At 42.4% G+C, this 19,846-nt stretch overlaps 1 protein-coding gene across 6 annotated transcripts in view; it reads left to right on the top strand.

Annotated features, from left to right (window-relative positions):
* The window catches only part of LOC114588407 (cholesterol transporter ABCA5-like), a 55,783-nt gene that overhangs the window by 17,399 nt on the left and 18,538 nt on the right, over positions 1–19,846 (top strand). For all 6 annotated transcript variants that reach the window (XM_028713711.2, XM_028713683.2, XM_028713719.2 and 3 more), the window contains 19 exons: positions 759–947; positions 3,084–3,231; positions 4,806–4,974; positions 5,748–5,806; positions 6,147–6,257; positions 6,778–6,953; positions 7,102–7,221; positions 8,440–8,578; positions 8,718–8,808; positions 9,318–9,457; positions 10,100–10,219; positions 10,790–10,991; positions 12,358–12,527; positions 13,349–13,521; positions 14,383–14,520; positions 15,854–15,967; positions 17,381–17,551; positions 19,017–19,130; positions 19,473–19,610. In XM_028713711.2, coding sequence (XP_028569544.2) covers positions 759–947; positions 3,084–3,231; positions 4,806–4,974; positions 5,748–5,806; positions 6,147–6,257; positions 6,778–6,953; positions 7,102–7,221; positions 8,440–8,578; positions 8,718–8,808; positions 9,318–9,457; positions 10,100–10,219; positions 10,790–10,991; positions 12,358–12,527; positions 13,349–13,521; positions 14,383–14,520; positions 15,854–15,967; positions 17,381–17,551; positions 19,017–19,130; positions 19,473–19,610 — 2,682 coding nt within the window. The remainder of the gene's footprint in view (positions 1–758; positions 948–3,083; positions 3,232–4,805; positions 4,975–5,747; positions 5,807–6,146; positions 6,258–6,777; positions 6,954–7,101; positions 7,222–8,439; positions 8,579–8,717; positions 8,809–9,317; positions 9,458–10,099; positions 10,220–10,789; positions 10,992–12,357; positions 12,528–13,348; positions 13,522–14,382; positions 14,521–15,853; positions 15,968–17,380; positions 17,552–19,016; positions 19,131–19,472; positions 19,611–19,846) is intronic.

The following is a 19,846-nucleotide window of genomic DNA, read 5'->3' as shown; positions in this document are numbered from 1 at the left end:
GATTTTTAGTGGGCCCGGAATATTCCAGTAGTTCCTGAGTGTTTTAAGTCTTTTGACTTTTAAACAATTTATTGCAGGCATAGGCAAACTCAGCCCTCCAGATGTTTTGGGACTACAACTCCCTAGCTAACAGGACCAGTGGTTAGGGATGATGGGAATTGTAGTCCCAAAACATCTGGAGGGCCGAGTTTGCCTATGCCTGATTTATTGTTTCTTGATGCTTGCAGGCATTTAAATAAATCAATGGTGGGTAGCAGAATGCACTCTGTGGATACTAAGATTAATTTATTTACAAATTTATCATCTGTGAGGCCAGGGGTTTTGGTTTTTCAATTTCAGAACAAACATCTTCAAACAATAGGCTATGAAGCTGGCTTGTTTATCTAATCACTGTCCATTTCAAACCACGATTCCTCGTTTGCATGTCATGACAAGCCACAAGTTGTCAAAAATGAAATGTAACTGGCAAAGACCTTAGCATGCGACCCCAGGTTTTTGTGTGGTCTCATTTCTGTTCATGCACACAGTAAACAATGGTTTAACATCATGTGCAAATTCAGCCAGCATATCAAAAGCTATAACACTCTTAGGAAAAGATCCTCAGGATGATGGCCAGTTGATTTCTTGGATCAGGTACATTATAGATATTAAGAGAGCAATACGTTGTAATTGTTCCAAATTGTCTACACAAATTATGATTTCAGCAATTTTAATCGAGGTTTCTTGTGCACTGAAATAAATGTTCTGTTTCTGTTCAGGTTTTCTTTGCATTTATGCTGACCCCTCTCTTCAAAAAATCAAAATATGTCGGTACGGTTGAATTTCTGACCACCCTGGCTTTTGGTTTTGTGGGCCTGGCAATCGTCCTGCTGGAGGATTTTCCAAAGTCATATGTCTGGTTACTAAGTCCTCTGTGTCAGTGCACATTTTTGGTTGGTGTTGCACAGGTTAGTAAAGTTCCCTATTTAATCAGTGCTGGTATATGGGTTTCCATGAATAGTAACTTCACTATCGCTTAAATACCAGATAGGATAATAAGATTTCACCTCAGTGTAAAAAATGTGTGACACGGAGTTGTCATTTCTTAAACTTGCAGTGAACATGTTGCTTGTTTATTATCAATGGTTTTCTCATCAGCTAACATTGGCAGATATTTTGGGGGGGGACCAGAGCCAGAATAAATCTGCAACCCACACCCAGCACTCTCTGGGATGAGTAAATTTGGAATAGCTGGATCTTGGGCTCAGCCAGGGCTATGCAAGCTGAATTCCCTCATCTTGGCTCAGCTGGAGATATGCCAGTATAAGTCCCATAGCCAGCTGAAACCTGCTGAATTGAAGTCAGGTCAGGGTAAGTCCCCCCCCCCCCAAAGGGCATTCTGTGGGTATGGTAGGGGCAGGGCAGGGGAAGACTTAGCGTTATTCCAAACTCCTTTGAGCTCAGTCACATGACCTAGTCAAACTTGTATTTTAAAGGCTTGTTTAAAGCCTGACATCAGCCCTACTCCTGAATGGAGTTAGGAATAAGATGTTCACAGACGTGTCCGGGATTTCAACTAGTGTCCCAGGGGAATTTCGGAAAACCGGCCAAATGTTAACAACTTCCCCCCAAATAGCTCAACAACCCTGGGATATGTCCCAAAGCATTTTTTTTACTCTGGGACAAATTACACTGGCTTCCTGTCATTTGCATCGCTCTAATTAGCCTTTTCCTTTTGCTATTATACAAACCAATAATAATGTGTCTGCACAATTATTGATGTAGGAGAATTAATGGTTTTTGTTTTTGTTTTTGTTTTGTTATGTATTTTGTGTTCTCATTTTGTATTTTTATCTTGTGAAGCGCCTCGTGATCTTCAGATGAAGGGCAGTATACAAATTTAAATCATCATCATAATAGTCTTTAAGGTGCCAGAGGACTTAAGCAAAAACAACAAACATAGATAGCCCTCCGAAAGGAGGTTTCTGCTGTAAACATTTGTACTAAGTGTACTGTTTTGCCGCTGTGAGAATGTGACTGCTAACCTTTTCCCAAGATAGTCAGTGGTTAGGTTCACCACCCATGCACTATATAAACCTTTCTCCTTCCATGTTCTGAGTAACCTCAGCTGGAACCTGCTAGGGTCTGCATTCCAGCAAAATACGGCAGGTAGGACCAGAATAAGTGCACATTCATACCCTTCTATTCTCCTCTTCCCCTCCCTCTCTTATGCAAAGCTAAGTAGAGACAGGCCAGCTGCCTGGCTTGGATTCTCAGTCATGGAATGTGGGGGTGGGGGGGGTTGAGTGTGGCATTGTGGCCTTGTTGCTTGGGCTAGTGTGCTTGTTTACATCCCTGCTTTCCTCACGGCGCTACAAGCCAAGAGGAGGCAGCCAAGGAAGCCATGGGAATTGGGGAAGTTGCAAAGTTGCACTCCCCACTCCCAACTGTGGTGGAGGTATTCTGGTCCCCTCTCCTGTTGTATCATTGCTAGGCTGACCAGAGCAGGCATGGCTTGAGGTGAGGCCGCTGAGGTCTGGGTGAAATGATATCATGGTCTGGAGGTTCACCATTCCTGTTACAGGGGCAATGTTCAAGCTCTCATTTCCCATGGAACATGTGCTTACTCTGTTCCCCATGGGATGCCATTCACTCTACCTGCAACAATCATTAATGGTTCATTTTGAAGCTCATTGTTTCCTCTCAAAAATGCAGGGTGTTGTGTGTCCAGTTTCACACAAATAACAACTGTAACTTCTTCTTCGTCGTCGTCTTCTTCTTCCTCTTCTTCTTCTTCATTTATTTATTTATTTATACCCCGCCCATCTGGCTGGATTTCCCCAGCCACTCTGGGCGGCTCCCAACAGAATATTAAAAACACAATAAAACATTAAAAACTTCCCTAAACAGGGCTGCCTTGATGGCCAGTTAGAAAAGTTCCCCTGATAATATTAAATAAAGTAATTCTGTTCCATAGTATCTATAACTTCTATAGTCAGTCAGTTTTATTGCACATAGCCAAAGGCTGCTGCAATGTACACAGAATCATTCAAGAATTAAAAGGAAATACGCTGGATTACTATAACTTCTGTATTTGTTTGCAGGTGATGCATCTGGAAGATTATGAAGAAGGAAGCATTTTCTCAAATTTAAGCCATGGTCCTTACCCTCTAGTCATTGCACTTTCACTATTGGCCCTGGACAGCATGCTTTATCTACTCCTAGCACTTTACCTGGATCAGGTGATTCCAGGTATGATTGGTTTTAGCATACACGCACGTATGTGCTAAACATTGCCTAACACAGCATAAAGTTGGTAGCATCTGGTAGGACAACATCCGGTCGGTTCAATGCCCACCTGTATAGGTGCATCCCTGTTCTAATAGTTAAGTGGGAAATTGTTCAGTGGGTTATCCCCATCCTTCATAAGAGAGAATGAGAAAGCATAAATAGGATTCCACCCCTGGATCTTGAGCCAGAGATGCTCGTGGGTGAAAGAAGGATTTATATGCACCACTAGTATTGTGCAATGCAAAGCATAGTGCAGCTGCACAGACAGCAGATGTGTATTCCCGAACAACTGTCTGAAGGCATTTGACACAAATGCATTACTGGAGGTAAGCTGGTGTGCCTGATAAGTTGCCTGGGTGGGAATCTGTTGTTACTGCTTGGATGGGCTGGGGCCTTTGCACATGCCCCAGAATTATGTGGTTCTTTTAGCTTTGCTTAGCAGGTGACTATGCAGTGTGTACACTCGAGGTGCAAGTGCACAGAGGGGGTGAACCATGGCATAAACTGGCGGCTGTAATTAAAAAGAGATTGTTTGGGAATTGAGAGGCATGTATGCTGACACCTAATTAGGCGTGTGATAGTTTGCTATCTGCCAACACCAGCATGAGCCTCTGTTTGGTCTTCATTAGCCCTGGCGAAAAGGAAAAGAACCTCCTTTTGATTTACACTGTCATGGTGGGGACTGAATCAATAGCCATTTGCGTTTCCTAAGATTGAACACTTTTACCTTCAGTTTCCTCTGTATCTTAGAGCCATATATAGCATGGACTCGAGACAACTGAGTTCTGATTGGTTGTTGCCAATGGAGGCTGATCCATTAGGGCAAATGGAGCTCTTCTCCACCAACTCAGTCTACCATCAGCCAGTCCCCGTCCGTCCCCCCCCCCCCCCCCGCCTTACAGCCTGTCCTGGGGGTGGCACTGTCTGCCAGACTGCTGCTCCTTAGTCTCAGTGCTGCACTTGCAGAACTCGGCAGGGAGGAGGATGGGGGCAAGAGTGGAATTAGTTGGCTCTGCTTGGCTTTGGCGCCACCTGCTGTTGACCTCCCTGTCTCCCGTCATACTAATCCCAATGGGCACTACCCACCGCTAGTTTTTGCCTCTCGCTCTTACCCTCTAGGTTGGCCCAGTCTGTGGGGTGAAATTTGCATGGCCGTGTTGCGAGAACGTAAATAAATTTGAAACAACTTTCCCAGGCAGCTGTTCAAAATGGTTCCATAAATACTTCCAAATATGTGTTTCTGTTGGGTTCAGAAAAGGCAAATACACGTATCTCCTGATTCATTTGAGCAGAGCAACTGGGCATTAGTTTATGCTGATAATTGAAGGACGTGCATGCTCTGTAGTACTGACAAACTTTCCTTAATAAAGACCTAAACCCCGAATAAACCTTACAGTTTTCTCAGCTATCTAAAAAACCGGTAAGCCATAATTGGAAATCAGTGAACATAAAAGCACCTAGCATTGATATGCTTTGATCAGCCTGTAGTTAATATTTACAGGCCTTTCTTCCTCTCTCTTTTTTTTATTTCTCAGGAGAATATGGACTGCGGAGAAACTTTTTTTTCTTCCTGAAACCATCGTTTTGGTTAAAGCGAACCAGAAATTATAAAGAATTGTATGAGAGCAGCATTAATGGGACCTTAGATTTCAATGAGATAATTGAACCGGTATCCTCTGAATTTCAGGGGAAAGAAGCTATCAGGTATGGACTGATTATGCTTCATTCTAGCTTCTGTTGCTAATGTCAGTTAATAATACATCAGGGCATGGGACACGGATGGCACTGTGGTCTAAACCACTGAGCTTCTTGAGCTTGCTGATCAGAAGGTCAGCAGTTCAAATCCACGCGACGGGGTGAGCTCTCATTGCTCTGTCCAAGCTCCTGCCAACCTAGCAATTTGAAAGCAGCCAGTGCAAGTAGATAAATAGGTACTGCTGCAGCGGGAAGGTAAACAGCATTTCTGTGCGCTTTGGCACTGGTCACGGTGTTCTGTTGCACCAGAAGCTGTTTAGACATTGTGGCCACATGACCCAGAAAGCTGTCTGTGGACAAACGGCAGCTCCCTCGGCCTGAAAGCGAGATGAACCCCGCACCCCATAGTTCCCTTTAATTGGACTTAACCGTCCAGGGGTCCTTTACCTTTACCTTTTTTACATCAGGCAAGTCTGAAGTAGCAGTGATTCAGTGATTGGAATGTGCAGCTACTGCAAGTAGCAATTATTTTCATGGTTCAACTAATGTCGTGTAAGAAATGTTATGTAGTGGTTTCCGCATGTTACTGTGAACCAACTAGTTCTTTTGAATATGCAGGTTAGCTTTCACTGCAAACCAAAGCAACCATTATTTATGGTAAAATAAATATTGATCCCTTTATACTGTTCACTTTTTATTTTGCTAGGGAAATTCTGCCAGAGTTCTGTGTTACCTTTTTATAAAAAAAATTAAAAAAATAAAATTAGCTTGTCTTTTTTCAGAATCAACTGTGTACAGAAAACATTTGTTAAGAAAGGTGAAACTGTCGAGGCTCTAAAAAGTAAGAATTTCATCCCTCTGCCACAAGTGGGAGTCCTTGTACTTCGGTTGCTGCTGTTTATTATATAGGGACAGCAGAAGCAATGATATAGCACTTGAACAAGCTTCTCTTAAACCTCACTGATTATTAACTCTTCTGGAAGTTTAAATATATTAACTAATATATGTTATATTATGTTGTGATAGTTTCTTAAGGGTGAGTGGGACTGTACTCTGTATGGCAGGGTTTCGAACATTTAATAAGGAGGCATGTAGAAGCACTTTCTTACAGCTTTTATCTCTGTCCCTCACCCCCACCCCAAATCACTTCATTCTTCTTTCCTTTCCTTTCCTTTTTTTAGGTTTATCCTTTGACATATATGAGGGTCAAATAACAGCATTACTTGGACATAGTGGAACAGGAAAAACAACCTTAATGCACATTCTTTGTGGATTGTGTCCACCTTCTGATGGTAAATAATCATCAAAATGTGTCTAGTTTATCTGATCTGGGGACTAGTAAAGAAAAAGAAAGAGTCTTTCTAGGAAGAATTAAACAGGTAGAACTACTTGAATTAATTCATAGAACAACGAGTGCTGCATCACTCCTGCAGAGGGCCTTCTCGGTAGTGGCGCCCTCCCTTCTGATGTCAAGGAGATAAAGAATTACACAACTTTTAGAAGACATCTGAATGTAGCCCTGTATCAGGAGGTTTTAAATGCTTGATGTTTTTATTGTGTTTTTAGATATGCTGTAAGTGGCTGGGAAAACCCATCCAGATGAATGGGGTATAAATAATAAAACTATTATTATTATTATTATTATTATTATTATTATTATTATTATTATTATTATTATTACTATTACTACTATTATTATTATTATACAGCTAAGTCCCTGCTGCAATTCCAGTGGTCCACACTTACTATTTTTTGTCTTAAGATTTCTTTTCTGCATCATTGCCTATCTTAATTGTATTTTTTCCCCATTAGGTTTTGCATCAATCTATGGATATAGAGTTTCTGAAATAGATGAAATGTTAGAAGCAAGAAGAATAACTGGAGTTTGCCAGCAGTTAGATATATATTTTGATGTATTAACAGTGCAAGAAAATTTGTCAATAGTTGCCTCAATTAAGGGGATACCCCCCAATGATATGATACAAGAGGTGAGTTAATTGGATGCAAGCTGCACAGTGCATGCAATCATGTTTAATTAAGGTCAACATATTATATTTAATGTTTTCTAAGCAAGCTTGGTAGATGTCCCAGTAAATTGAGGTTACCGCTAAGTACTTTTAATCCTTATTTTTAAAGGTCCAGAGAGTTTTACTAGATTTGGATATGCAGCCCATAAAAGATAACCAAGCAAAAAAGTTAAGTGGAGGACAGAAAAGGAAGCTGTCAATTGGAATTGCGATTCTTGGAGATCCAAAGGTAAATGGCAGCGGAACTGAATGTCCATAATATTTTGTCTTCCGCATGCAAAATAGATGTTTCTTTGCCTTGCATGTAACAGTTAAGCATCTGTAGAAACATTTTACAGTGCATATTCATTATTCCCATTCATTATCCTATTTCTGCTTTTAAAGTGAAAATGCAAAATAGCCAAGCGTTGTGGTTTATTGGAACTGACTGGGATTTTTACATCCAGTTCTGTTGCAATAAACACTCTTGGTGAGAGTGCTGAATCCTAACCAATAGACCACCAAGGAACTCAATAATGCTCTTGGAAATGTATGTCCATCTCTGTATACCCAACTTGCCAAAAAACTTATGTCCACCTCCCCATACATCTGTCTTGAGACTGAGTGCTCTTGAGGGTCTATTGTATCTAGCACTATTGTTGAGGGTCCTCTTTCAAATCATTTTTGGGCTGCAAAGTTCAGTATTAAAGGAAATAAGTTGGTAGCTTCCAGAATTGTGGGGAGTAGAGGAATAAGCAATTGGGAGTTTTTCTCTCTCCCTCTAACAGCTTCCAGCTGACGAGCCCGGAACCTCAGCAGCTCAGCACTATAATGCTTTTTTCCTGTAGTGTTGACAACTGAAATACAGTGCTTGTGGAGCATCCAAACTGAAAGGCACTCAATCAGTTTGTCATTAGATGGAGCAATGGGGATGTGGGGGGTGTTGTGGTCTAAACCACTGAGCCTCTTGGGCTTGCCGATCAGAAGGTTGGCTCTGTTCCAGCTTCTACCAACCTAGGAGTTTGAAAGCATACCAGTGCAAGTAGATAAATAGGTATCACTGTGCACTTTGGCTTCCATCACAGTGTCCCGTTGTGCCAAAAGCGGTTTAGTCATGGTGGCCACATGACCCAGAAAGCTGTCTGCAGACAAACGCTGGCTCCCTTGGCCTGAAGCGAGATGAGCGCCGCACCCCATAGTCGCCTTTGGTTGGACTTAACTGTCCAGAGGTCCTTTACCTTTTTTACCTTTTAGATGGAGCAAGTAGCTATTACCTCTAGCATGCTGATAGCTCCCTGTTGTACGTTAGTGGTGCCATTTTTGGTACCTATCCCCCAGCACTCAGAATTGAGATGACTGTATGATGGTGGTGAGGATAAGTGCCTGCCTTATTGCTAATAATCTCACTGGCAATTTGAAATGAATACCTAGATATTCAATCTATTGCTTTCCTTGGCCAATAATTCAGGTATTACTCTTAGATGAACCAACTGCTGGCATGGATCCGTGCTCACGGCATACAGTTTGGAACCTGTTGAAAAACGGAAAAGCCAATCGCGTGACGGTGTTCAGTACCCATTTCATGGATGAAGCAGACATTCTTGCTGGCAAGTGCAAAACATTTTGGGGGGAAGTGGGGTCTTTGTTTGTTAAATATGTGTTTGGCAATATGACCAGCTTTTTACTCCATTGGTTATTACTGTATCAACTGGAATAACTGATGGTAGCCTCTGCTTTTGTTTCTAGATCGGAAAGCTGTGATTTCTCAAGGAATGCTGAAATGCCTTGGCTCCTCTCTGTTCCTTAAAACAAAATGGGGGATTGGCTACCGCTTGAGGTATCTGTAGTTCGAAAGCCTGTTTCACTGTGTGTGGTAAAGGCCACAGCCCAGCCCAGGGTTAGATGCTATTAAACCTAATGAAGTCAATATATTGCTGCTCACAGGGCCGGCCCAAGATATTTTGGCACCTGAGGCAAACCACAAAATGGCATGCCCCCTCCCACCCAGGGAAGAACGGGTGAGTGAAGATCTACATCAGAACAAAGAAGGGTGGAATAAAGATCTACCCTGGGATCTGCTGCCTCTGTGTATCCTGCCGCCTGAGGTAGTAACCTCACCTTGCCTCATGGGTGGGCCGGCCCTGGCTGCTGATATTTCCTTTGGCTTTGTTGGAATATTAGAAAATGGATACATACTTATAGATTTTGTTCTTCAGTTGGATTAGGAAAATACAATTTCTCTTGTAAGTCGGCTTTCAGTATGTTATTATTCCTAATTGTTTCTAAAAACAAGACTGAGACTCGCTTTGTAAACAAAAAATGCTTATATTTTGTATCCCCCCTTAGTATGCACATAGACAGGTACTGTAACACAGAAGGTACAGCATCTTTGATCAGACAACATATCCCTGGAGCCAGTTTGTTAAAGCAGACTGAAGAGCAGCTTGTGTATGCCTTACCTTTTAACGACATGGACAAATTTTCAGGTATAACTTAACTCTCTATGAAATTTCTAGTGAATCACATGGATGGCTTTTTAAAAATAAATTGCTGACACAGGAGGAATTGGTTCAGATTGGGACCCCAGTGCAGAGAAGCCTTAACACTTTGGGCCACATTGTTGTCCCAGTCTGGATGACCCCCCCACCCCATCGAATTGCACTGGGGAGGAAAGTTCCCATTGGACTCTCTAGTTTGGCCTTTATTTCAGGCTTTGACTTATGTCCTGTTATGTGGAACAAAGATACGGCAGTTATTCTGGAAGAGGACTGCTGACTCTCAACTCTTTCCCCCAAAAATAGCAGTTCTGGAAAGTAATAGGAAAGTTCCCTGCAAAAAAAAAAAACAACCACCCCCCAAGGCTTCAAGCCTTAGACACACTTTTGTCCCTTACATGAACGCATTTCTGGACTACAACTCCCATCAGCCCCAGCCAGCATAGCCAGGGATGATGGGAGTTGTAGTCCAGAAACATCTGGAGGGCCACAGATGTTGTGCACCCCTCCCTTAAACAGTAGTGATAACACAAGCCATGTTGCTGTTGTGCTGAGAACAACTTAAAGAAGTAAGAGAGCATCATTGCAAAGAAATGTATTTCCAAGCATTAACTTAACTACTTCTTCTTACAGCACTGTTTGCTGATCTAGACACTCACTCTCATTTGGGTGTCATTTCTTACGGAGTAGCCATGACGACTTTGGAGGATGTGTTCCTCAAGCTGGAAGTTGAAGCAGAAATCGACCAAGCAGGTGAGAAGCAAACTGCAGTGCTTTCTCTAGTTTTCTAAAATAAAACACCATTATTATTTAAATGTAGATCTATCTTTCCGCCCAAAGAAGCCCAGTGCAGCAAAAATGATCAGTATCGAGTTTATTAAGGTTGTATTTGCAACTGGTAATAGTGCACAAGATCCCATTCTCGTGATATATTTACAGTGGGAGAGATCATTAAGACTTCAGTGCCAACCATATTTATTGGAAAGCTGCGCTGAACTCATTGGGTCATTCTAATGCAAGGGCTAATATATTGCTCTATTGTATAGAGTTGTTTTTGATTTTCAAGATTCTGGTTCCAACAATGCCGCCCTCCAAAAAAGAAAGCATTTTCTATTTCCTCCTTTTAAGTAATACCTCATCCCTCTGGGTACAGTCCTGGCACTTGGCACTGCCAAATTAATGCGAATCCCAGAGTATAGTGTGGCAAACTTAAATGTAGGGTGTTACTGACAATCATAGTATAAGTGTGGACCCAAGCTTTATAGAGCTGTGGTTTGATCAGAGGGGATAAATTGCCAACCTGTTCTACTCTTTCCCCCTTAGATTTCAGTGTATTTAACCCAGAGCAAGCTGAAGAGGAAATGGATGAGAAATCTGTTGATGAGTTAGAGCAGAGCCTACTACTGCTATCCGAGACGAAATCTTGTGCAGTGAGCAATAAGTCTCTTTGGAAAAAGCAGGTCTTTACCATGGCGAAAGTACACTTCCTTAACTTAAAACGAGAGGTTAAATCAGTGGCAGCGGTGTAAGTATTTCAGCTTCGTGCTCCATAGAATTGTAGAGATGGGAGGGACCTCAAGGGCAATCTAGTTCAACCCCCTGCAATGCAAGAGTCGCAGCTAAAGAGTCCCTGACAGAAAGGCAAGGTCCAACCTTTGTTTAAAAACCTCCCAATTTTTCCCCAGAGGGCAAAGTATGTGGCAAATGGAGCATCATGCCACACCCACTTCTCTTTATATATGTTTACTTGATTAAATGCTGGGAAGCATTGGAAATGGTAAGGTAAAGGGACCCCTGACCACTGGGTCCAGTTGCAGACGACTCTGGGGTTGCAGCGCTCATCTCGCTTTACTAGCCGAGGGAGCCGGCGTTCATCCGCAGACAGCTTCCGGGTCATGTGGCCAGCATGACTAAGCTGCTTCTGGCGAACCAGAGCAACACACAGAAACCCCATTTACCTTCCCGCCGGAGTGGTACCTATTTATCTACTTGCACTTTGACGTGCTTTTGAACTGCTAGGCTGGCAGGAGCTGGGACAGAACAACGGGAGCTCACCCCATCGCAGGGATTCGAACCGCCCACCTTCTGATCGGCAAGCCCTAGGCTCTGTGGTTTAGACCACAGTGCCACCCGCGTCCCACTTGGAAATGGTGGGAGAATGGAAAACTTCTTGTTTACAAGTAGCATTCGTTCCACAAGCCAAATATATATACAGTGGTACCTCTGGTTACGAACTTAATTCGTTCCAGAGGTCCGTTCCTAACCTGAAACCGTCTTAACGTGAGGTACCACTTTAGCTAATGGGGTCTCCCGCTGCCGCTGCACGATTTCTGTTCTCATCCTGAGGTAAAGTTCTTAACCCAAGGTACTGCTTCCGGTTAGCGGAGTCTGTAACTGGAAGTGTTTGTAACCCGAGGTACCACTGTAATAGGGATGGCACACCTTATTCATCCCAAGGGCTGCATCGCCAAACACAGCATTTTCCCAGGAGTTGTGCTTACATAGGAAGCTGATAGCTGCCCGCTGATAGGCTGTTGGGGGGGGGGAGTTTAAGGGGTGAATATAAGAGGAAAGTGTGCTTGTGGGATGTGTTAAGATGCTGGCCCGCTGGCAACTGTCTGAGAATGTGGATGAAGGATATGATATCATTCCTTTAGACATGGCTTGTGTCTGTGTTTTCATTATTAAGTCGTTTCAGTGTTACAAACTCTATATCTTTATCTATTTTTTTATCTATCTATGTATTGTGATTTTTTTTAATAAAAAGACTTTTGAACACCACAGTAGTCTCAAGTTAGGCTCTTCACTGATCTAGAGAAAAGTAATTATTAAATAGACTTACATATAATCTGGATCCGTTTTAATTATGCTTTTTCTTTCCTTTCTTTCAGATTCTTGCTATTCGCAGTGTTTCTTCTTATTCAGATTCTTATGTTCCTTATACACCATTCCTTCAAAAACGCAGTGATCCCTATCAAACTCTCCCCAGATTTATATTTTCTTAGCCCCAATGAAACTCATCACAAATACAAAACCAGCCTCCTCATTCAAAACTCTACAGGTAAGATGTATTTTATAATGTATTTCAATCACAATTTTAATGTGAACTGTCTTGGAATTATTTTTTAATGAAAGGTGGTATGAAAATGATTTTTAAATAATTAAAAACATCCAAGTTATAAAATACAATTGATTGTGATGTACAGTGGAAATAAAGAATAGTATGTGTTAGTTCAGGTTGAAGAGTGGCTGGTGTGGAGCATGGCAGGCAGGTGGCAAACTCAGTCCTCAAAAGCAGAAACAAATCTGGGCATTCACTCTCCTCCCAATTCATTTGCAAATTGTTCTGACAGACATGTTTTGCACCAAGAACCATTCTTCCCCCTGGTCCTGTTAGCTAAGAATCATGGGAGTTGTAGGCCAAAACATCTGGAGGGCCGCAGGTTGGGGATGCCTGGTTTAGGCAAAGCAGCTCTTGCTGCTGTAATAGCTGCTGCTGGTGAAAAGGTGGAGGTATTTTTTGTTTGTTTTAAATGAAGATTTCTGCTATTCTCAAAGGTGAGCAGCCCATTTAAATCTTGCTACTGGGTTTCTGGGGGTTTTTCCTGTTGTTATTCTGTCTCTCACAACTACAATAAACCTACCATTAAAATTATGGACTGGTCATTTCTTCCTCAGAGGGCAAACGGGCAAATTTAGCAGGGGATCAAATAGTTTCCCCCCTCACTGCATATTCAACACAAAAAACAGCAACAGTTTGTTGTTGACAAAGGACAGCTGGACATATAAAGGGCCCCGTTACCTTCAGTAGCTTCGGGCCTCATCAAACATAAATCCAGCCCTGATACTTGCGTATCATTCTCTTCGTTGTCTTTAACCTAGGGTCAAACATTGACGACATCCTCAGATCTCTTAGGAGCCAGAATATTCTGACAGAGATACTCAATGGCAGTGACTACGGATCAGCTGACTCCCATGGAACAGCATTGAATGGCAGTGATTACATCTCATTTGCTCCACATAATGCAGTATTAAACGTGTTGCATGATGACAAGGTGAGAAGAAATTCTGGTCCTCTTGGGATTAGAGACAGGAAGGCCTGGGGGGGGAACGGAAAAATGGGGGGGGGCAGGGTTTTTCCCCGTTTTCTTCCAAATGGGAACAAACAGCTTTTTTGGGAGGAACCCTGTCCCCCCCCCCCCCCAAATTTTCCTGGGGTTTTTTTCCAGGCCTTATCCCATCTCTGCTTGGGATATAGAGAGCTCAAGTAAACTGTTGCGCGTGTGGTTGCAATATGATGGAATTAACTTGCTGGAAGCCAAGTAGGCTGGGTCACTGCCTGGATGGGTGGTTATCTGAGAACCCTGTGTACAGGCCCCTGAATTCTGGGATGGAAGAAATGTACTAAATATAAAGAAGCAATACTTTTAATGTTTTATTTTTAGTGCATAAATGTTTATTAAATGTATGAGTCACCTAATAAAGTGACATTCAGAACATAAAAAAACAGATCCCTCCCCCGGTTGTAAGCGATGGACGATTACTTCTAAGAAGTGGGAAAGAATCCTACAATTAGTCCCAAATTAGAGCCATTGCTCCTTGGAATAAACACAGGGGAGTAACATGGCTAATCACTATTTTTGCAGTGTGATTTGACCACCAACAACCATGCAGTTGCATTATAACATTTGTCAAGGTGGAACTTGTAATGTTGTGACATGCTTTCTAAAATCCTTTTAGAAGCACATGATAGATACTCTATAGTCTGAGGGCATTCTCGCGCAGAGGTATTTGCAAACCTGATGTCCCATAAGTAGTATTATCTGAGTCTTCTCAACGCTTTGTGAAACTGTGTACTTTTGATTCTGGAAGCTAGTTTTTACATTTTTGCGTTTTTTTGTTTGTTTTTTTTGCAGAACTACATGTTTACAGTGGCTTTTAACCGTACAATGGTGCATTCTTTACCTGTTATGATGAATATCATTAGCAACTTGTACCTGCACAATTTAAACGTAACCGAAAGGATCCATGTCTGGAGTAACCCTTTCTTTCAAGTAAGTGAATGCAAAACCCAAAGACTAATAATTGTAAATTGAAGTGGTAAGGGAAATGTAGGTGTGTGTTTTTCTTGGGGATAAGCAACCCCCCTGTTTTGCTCCTTTATTCCTTTATGGATCCACTGCACTCCAGTCTGGTCCTGTAGATATATGCTCAGTGGCGGAGCTTCATGCTCCAGCACCGAGGGGCGGAGAGCAGGTGGGGGCGGGGCTGGTGTGTGTCCTGGGGGTATGGCATGCCGCCTGCAGGGGCATGGCGCCCAGCGCAGGTGGGGGAAACAGCCGCAATGGCACTCCACTGGGATCGTGCTGCCGGGGGCGGTGCGCTCACCCCACACTCCTCTTCCTCCACGGTGTGTATGCTAAGAACTGGGAATGTCTACAACATTAATTCCACCCTCATATTTTTCTTGCTGCAGTTTCACCATTTATATTTATTCGAATTAAGCACACGCACACACACACACACACACACACACACACACATTTTCTTCTTCTTTGGCAATCACTTGTAGCCGAGTAAGGTAGTCTTCCATAAACACGGTTTTAACAATGAGTCTGTAAGTGACTGTGGAGGCCAATTCTGGATCCACACGTCCTTCCACAGTGGGGACATTGGTTTCCAGGCGGGAGTTAATCACGGTGTGGATTTGCCAAGTGTGCCTTCCTCTTAGCACATTTCTCCCTTGAGTCCTGAGTTCGAGTGTCTTCAAAGCCCATGACACCTTTGGTAAAGGCTGTTCTCCAACTGGAGCGCTCGCAGGCCAGTGTTTCACAGTTGTCAGTGTTTATACTATATTTTTTAAGATTTGCCTTGAGACAGTCTTTAAATCTCTTTTGTTTCCATTTTTAAGTTTGGAATAGAGTAGTTGCTTTGGAAGACGATCATCAGGTATCTGCACAACATGACCAGTCCAACAAAGATGATGTTGAAGAATCATTGCTTTAAAACTGGTGATCTCTGCTTCCTCCAGTACACTGACATTAGTTCGCCTGTCTTCCCAAGCGATGTGTAAAAAATTTTGGAGACACCATTGACGGAATCTTTTGAGGAGTTGGGAGATGGCTTTTATAAGTGGTCCATGTTTCAGAAGCATATCACACATGAGCACAGCCAGCCAAACACAGCCAACCATCTAGCTGTGTACTGTGGCCTAGCAAATGTTTGACAACCCTTCTATACCTTTCCAGTAACTAGCAGACAGCAAAAACAGGGTGTTGATTGAGTCCATTTGTGGACACATCCCCTTCCATGTCTGCAGACATAAAATTAATGTTCCAGGTGATTTTTTGTTTTGTTTTTCTTACACTGAAATCTTTTGACTTGCAGGAAATTACTGACACAGTTTTCACACTAGTTCTGTACTTTGAGGCTGTGTTACTAGGAGTCATTGTAACTGGGATGCCGCCATATTTTGCCATGGAGAACGCAGAAAATCACAAGGTAATATATTTCAACCACAGTATTTAAAAAAGGAACATAAGTCTTATTTACTGGTTCCCCCGGTCATCTGGCCAAACATAATATGATATGAATGAGTAGATAATCAGGCCATCTAGTTGTCCTCATGACCCACATTAATTGATCTCACTTTGTAGTGTACTAATCCATAATAGACACAAACATATTATATGAAACTTCGGGAGTTTGCTGCTAGGGCAAAATTAACTCATTACTTCACATTCAGACGACAGGAAGGTATGATAGCTTTGTAATATAAGATGGAATAGTTTTATTGAATATAGCAAAATTAAATGATTGTGGCCACAAGTAATAATAAATCAGTTTGTAATGCAATTCAGAACAGATACAAATATTTTTCAATATAAATCAGTAGTTTTTCAGTTCTTCAGCAGGACAGTACCCTCTCTTTGGTGGTAGAGCCAGTGTGGTGTAGTGTTTAGAGTGTCGGACTAGGACCTGGGAGACCTGGGTTCAAATCCCCACTCAGGCATGAAACTCACTGGGTGACCTTGGGCCAGTCATTGCCTCTCAGCCTAACCTACCTCACAGAGTTCTTGTAGGGATTAAGGGAGGGGGGAGGGAACCATGTACGCCACCTTGAATTCCTTGGATGTGGGGAAGGTGGGATAGAAATGCAATAAATAAATATTTGATAATGATGAAACAGTACAAATAAATTAGTAGTATGCGATTTATGTAAGCTTATAATATTGCAATTAACTATAGTTTCAAATTTAAAAGATGCTGCACGAATTAAGTATATGCCCATATTTGGTTTTTTTTAATGGTTTGGGACCACACTAACTGAAGACCACTTGTACCTGCCTAGCCTTTATGATCAGTCACTGAGGTCCAATTCTCAGCAGTAAGAGATGTTAGGTTAACAGATTACCAGGGACAGAGCCTTTTCAGAAGTCATTGGCATTTGTAGACCAGGGATTAAATCTCCTTCTCTAACCGTATAAAATCCACACGCCGCTCTGGAGGATTTTTATTTATCTTATTTGGGCTTCCCTCTCTCTCCGGCACCAATGTATCTGTCTTTCCTTCTTTGAGCTGCTCTCTACTTACTATATAGCTTTGTTACTAAATAAGACCTATTCTTATTTGATCTGTGTTCATTCATCGCTTACTGGTGTTTTGGCTGCTGTACTTCAGTCCAGGAAGTTCTGGGCTTCCCGGAGGCATCTTGTTGGTGAGAACAGAATACTAGACTCGATGGGCATCCAACAGGGTTTTTCTTACATTCTTACATTTCTGTGATGTGCATAAGCCATTCAGCTCTGTTCATCCCAATCCAAAACTGCTGAAGAGCAGAAATCTGGTTAGGCTAATCTGGTTAGGCTTGGTGCCATTTTCCGTGTTTGATATGTGTTTTAATGTGTTTTGCAGATCAAAGTCTACACTCAACTTAAGATCTCAGGTCTTTATCCATCTGCATACTGGTGTGGACAGGCGCTAGTTGACATTCCTTTATTTTATATTATTCTCCTCCTCATGATGGGTAGCTTATTTGTATTTCACCATGGAGTTTATTTTTTCCCTGAAAAGTTTATTGCTGTGGTAAGTTTTGCTTAATTTCAAATAAATTTCCTGTATTTTACTCATTCTTTGTTGTTGTTGTTGTTAATACATTTGGGTTACTAACCCACTTCTCAAAGGTGGAGACAAGATCAAAAATACCTAAATCTTAATTCCTACTAAAATAGAAAACAATGATACCACTTAGCCCCTCATACTGGTTTCACTATGGCGGTGAAAATCCAGCACAGATGCAAACATCTGAGCGCTTCCCAAACAGTTTCTGTACTGTCTTGGTATGCAGGTGCTATAAACATAAGAATTATTTTCATCTATTTTTTTCTGGCTCATGGCTTTTAAGTATTTGTATGCCATTTCCAATCCAACATGGCAAATTGTGTCTGAAAATGGCAGTAGAGATACAACAGTGCAGCTGTGAATTTACTTTCTAGTAGCTACTCCCATTAGGGTACGGGCTGCTGCTTTCTTCATGCAGATTCATGGGCAATTTTGAGCAAAGCGCATATTTTTACTAATAAAAAGTAAGAACATCATCAGTGTACGCAAGCATGGTGTAATGGTTAAGAGCGGTGGACTCGTAATCTGGGGAACCGGGTTCGCTTCCCCGCTCCTCCACATGCAGCTGCTGGGTGACCTTGGGCTAGTCACACTTCTCTGAAGTCTCTCAGCCCCACTCACCTCACAGAGTGTTTGTTGTGGGGGAGGAAGGGAAAGGAGATTGTTAGCCGCTTTGAGACTCCTTAGGGTAGTGATAAAGCAGGATATCAAATCCAAACTCTTCTTCTTCTCCCTCCCCTGTTTCCCTTATCAAGCGGTCGTAGTACACATGTGACCAGCCATTTTTGGTAAAAAGTGGTCTGTGTTTTCCTTTATCACATGGATCCCAAATCCTTCCCTCCTTCTGAAATCTCCATGTTCAGGCTATAATCCCGAGTAGCCTGCAAGACAAGCCCTGGACAGGAGCAGGGTTGTTGGCTTAATGCATGGGTAGGCAAACTAAGGCCCGGGGGCCAGATCCAGCCCAATCGCCTTCTAAATCCGGCCCGTGGACCGTCTGGGAATCAGCGTGTTTTTACATGAGTAGAATGTGTCCTTTTATTTAAAATGCATCTCTGGATTATTTGTGGGACCTGCCTGATGTTTTTACATGGGTAGAATGTGTGCTTTTATTTAAAATGCATCTCTGGGTTATTTGTGGGATATAGAAATTCGTTCATTCCCCCCCCCCAATATATTCCGGCCCCCCACAAGGTCTGAGGGACAGTGGATCGGCCCTCTGCTGAAAAAGGTTCCTGACCCCTGGCTTAAGGTCTGTGAGGGAAAAATAACAGAAAGGGGGAACTTAAAGGACGCCATTGAGCCCTGTAGGGATTTCCTGCTCGGGGATTTAGGGGAGCAGGGAGTGCCTTAGTTTCTTAACTGCTGTTACCTGTTTCCACCTCGGAACATGTTTTAATTAACACTAATAACTTTCCTTTCCTTACAGATTTTTTGCCTCATTGGCTACGTACCATCAGTAGTTCTGTTCAATTATGTTGTCTCCTTCACCTTTAAAACGATTCAAAACACCAAAGAATTTTGGTCATTCATTTTTTCAGTGGTAAGTTTAATGGCTGTGTTGAAGTTGCCTTTCCTGCTTACCATAATTTTGCAATGAGTATTGTATCAGTTACACCCCCACCCCACCCCACCCCCCCAGTAATTTGGATGTGGCCCAGTCCTGCAAGCACACAAACCCTGTTTAGGCGCTTGGTAGCCTTGGCTACCAAATGCAGGATAGGACTACCAAGAACACATGGAGCGGCCATGTCCTCTGTATGATGACACCGGCCATGCCTTCCCTCCCCAATCTCATAGGTATGCACACACAGTTCCCTCCATGAGAATGTGAAGCCGGTTGTTGAAAGTCCAAGTCTTTATTTTAATTTCTTTTCCCTTTCAGGCAGCCTTGGTTTGTTCTGTTGTCATCGAAATAGCGTTTTTTATGGTGTACTACACAACAGCGGCCGTCCTTCACACCTGTTTTTCTGTCTTTATTCCAATCTATCCCCTTATTGGGTGCCTCATTTCTTTTATAAAGGTAAGTTTTCAAGGAACTGAAATAGGGGTATGTTCTGCTTGTGGTGTGTCCTAGGGGAGGGAATATATTAAACTGCAATGTGAGTGCAGGATAAAGACATATCCAATAGTATTACAGTGGTACCCCGCAAGACGAATGCCTCGCAAGACGGAAAACCCGCAAGACGAAAGGGTTTTCTGTTTCGGAGGCGCTTCGCAAGACGAATTTCCCTATGGGCTTGCTTCGCAAGACGAAAG

This window comes from Podarcis muralis, chromosome 2 (assembly GCF_964188315.1).
Source record: "Podarcis muralis chromosome 2, rPodMur119.hap1.1, whole genome shotgun sequence".
Lineage (NCBI taxonomy): Eukaryota > Metazoa > Chordata > Lepidosauria > Squamata > Lacertidae > Podarcis > Podarcis muralis.
The sequence above is the reverse complement of the archived record's forward strand: the minus strand, read 5'-3'. Positions and strand labels throughout refer to the sequence as shown.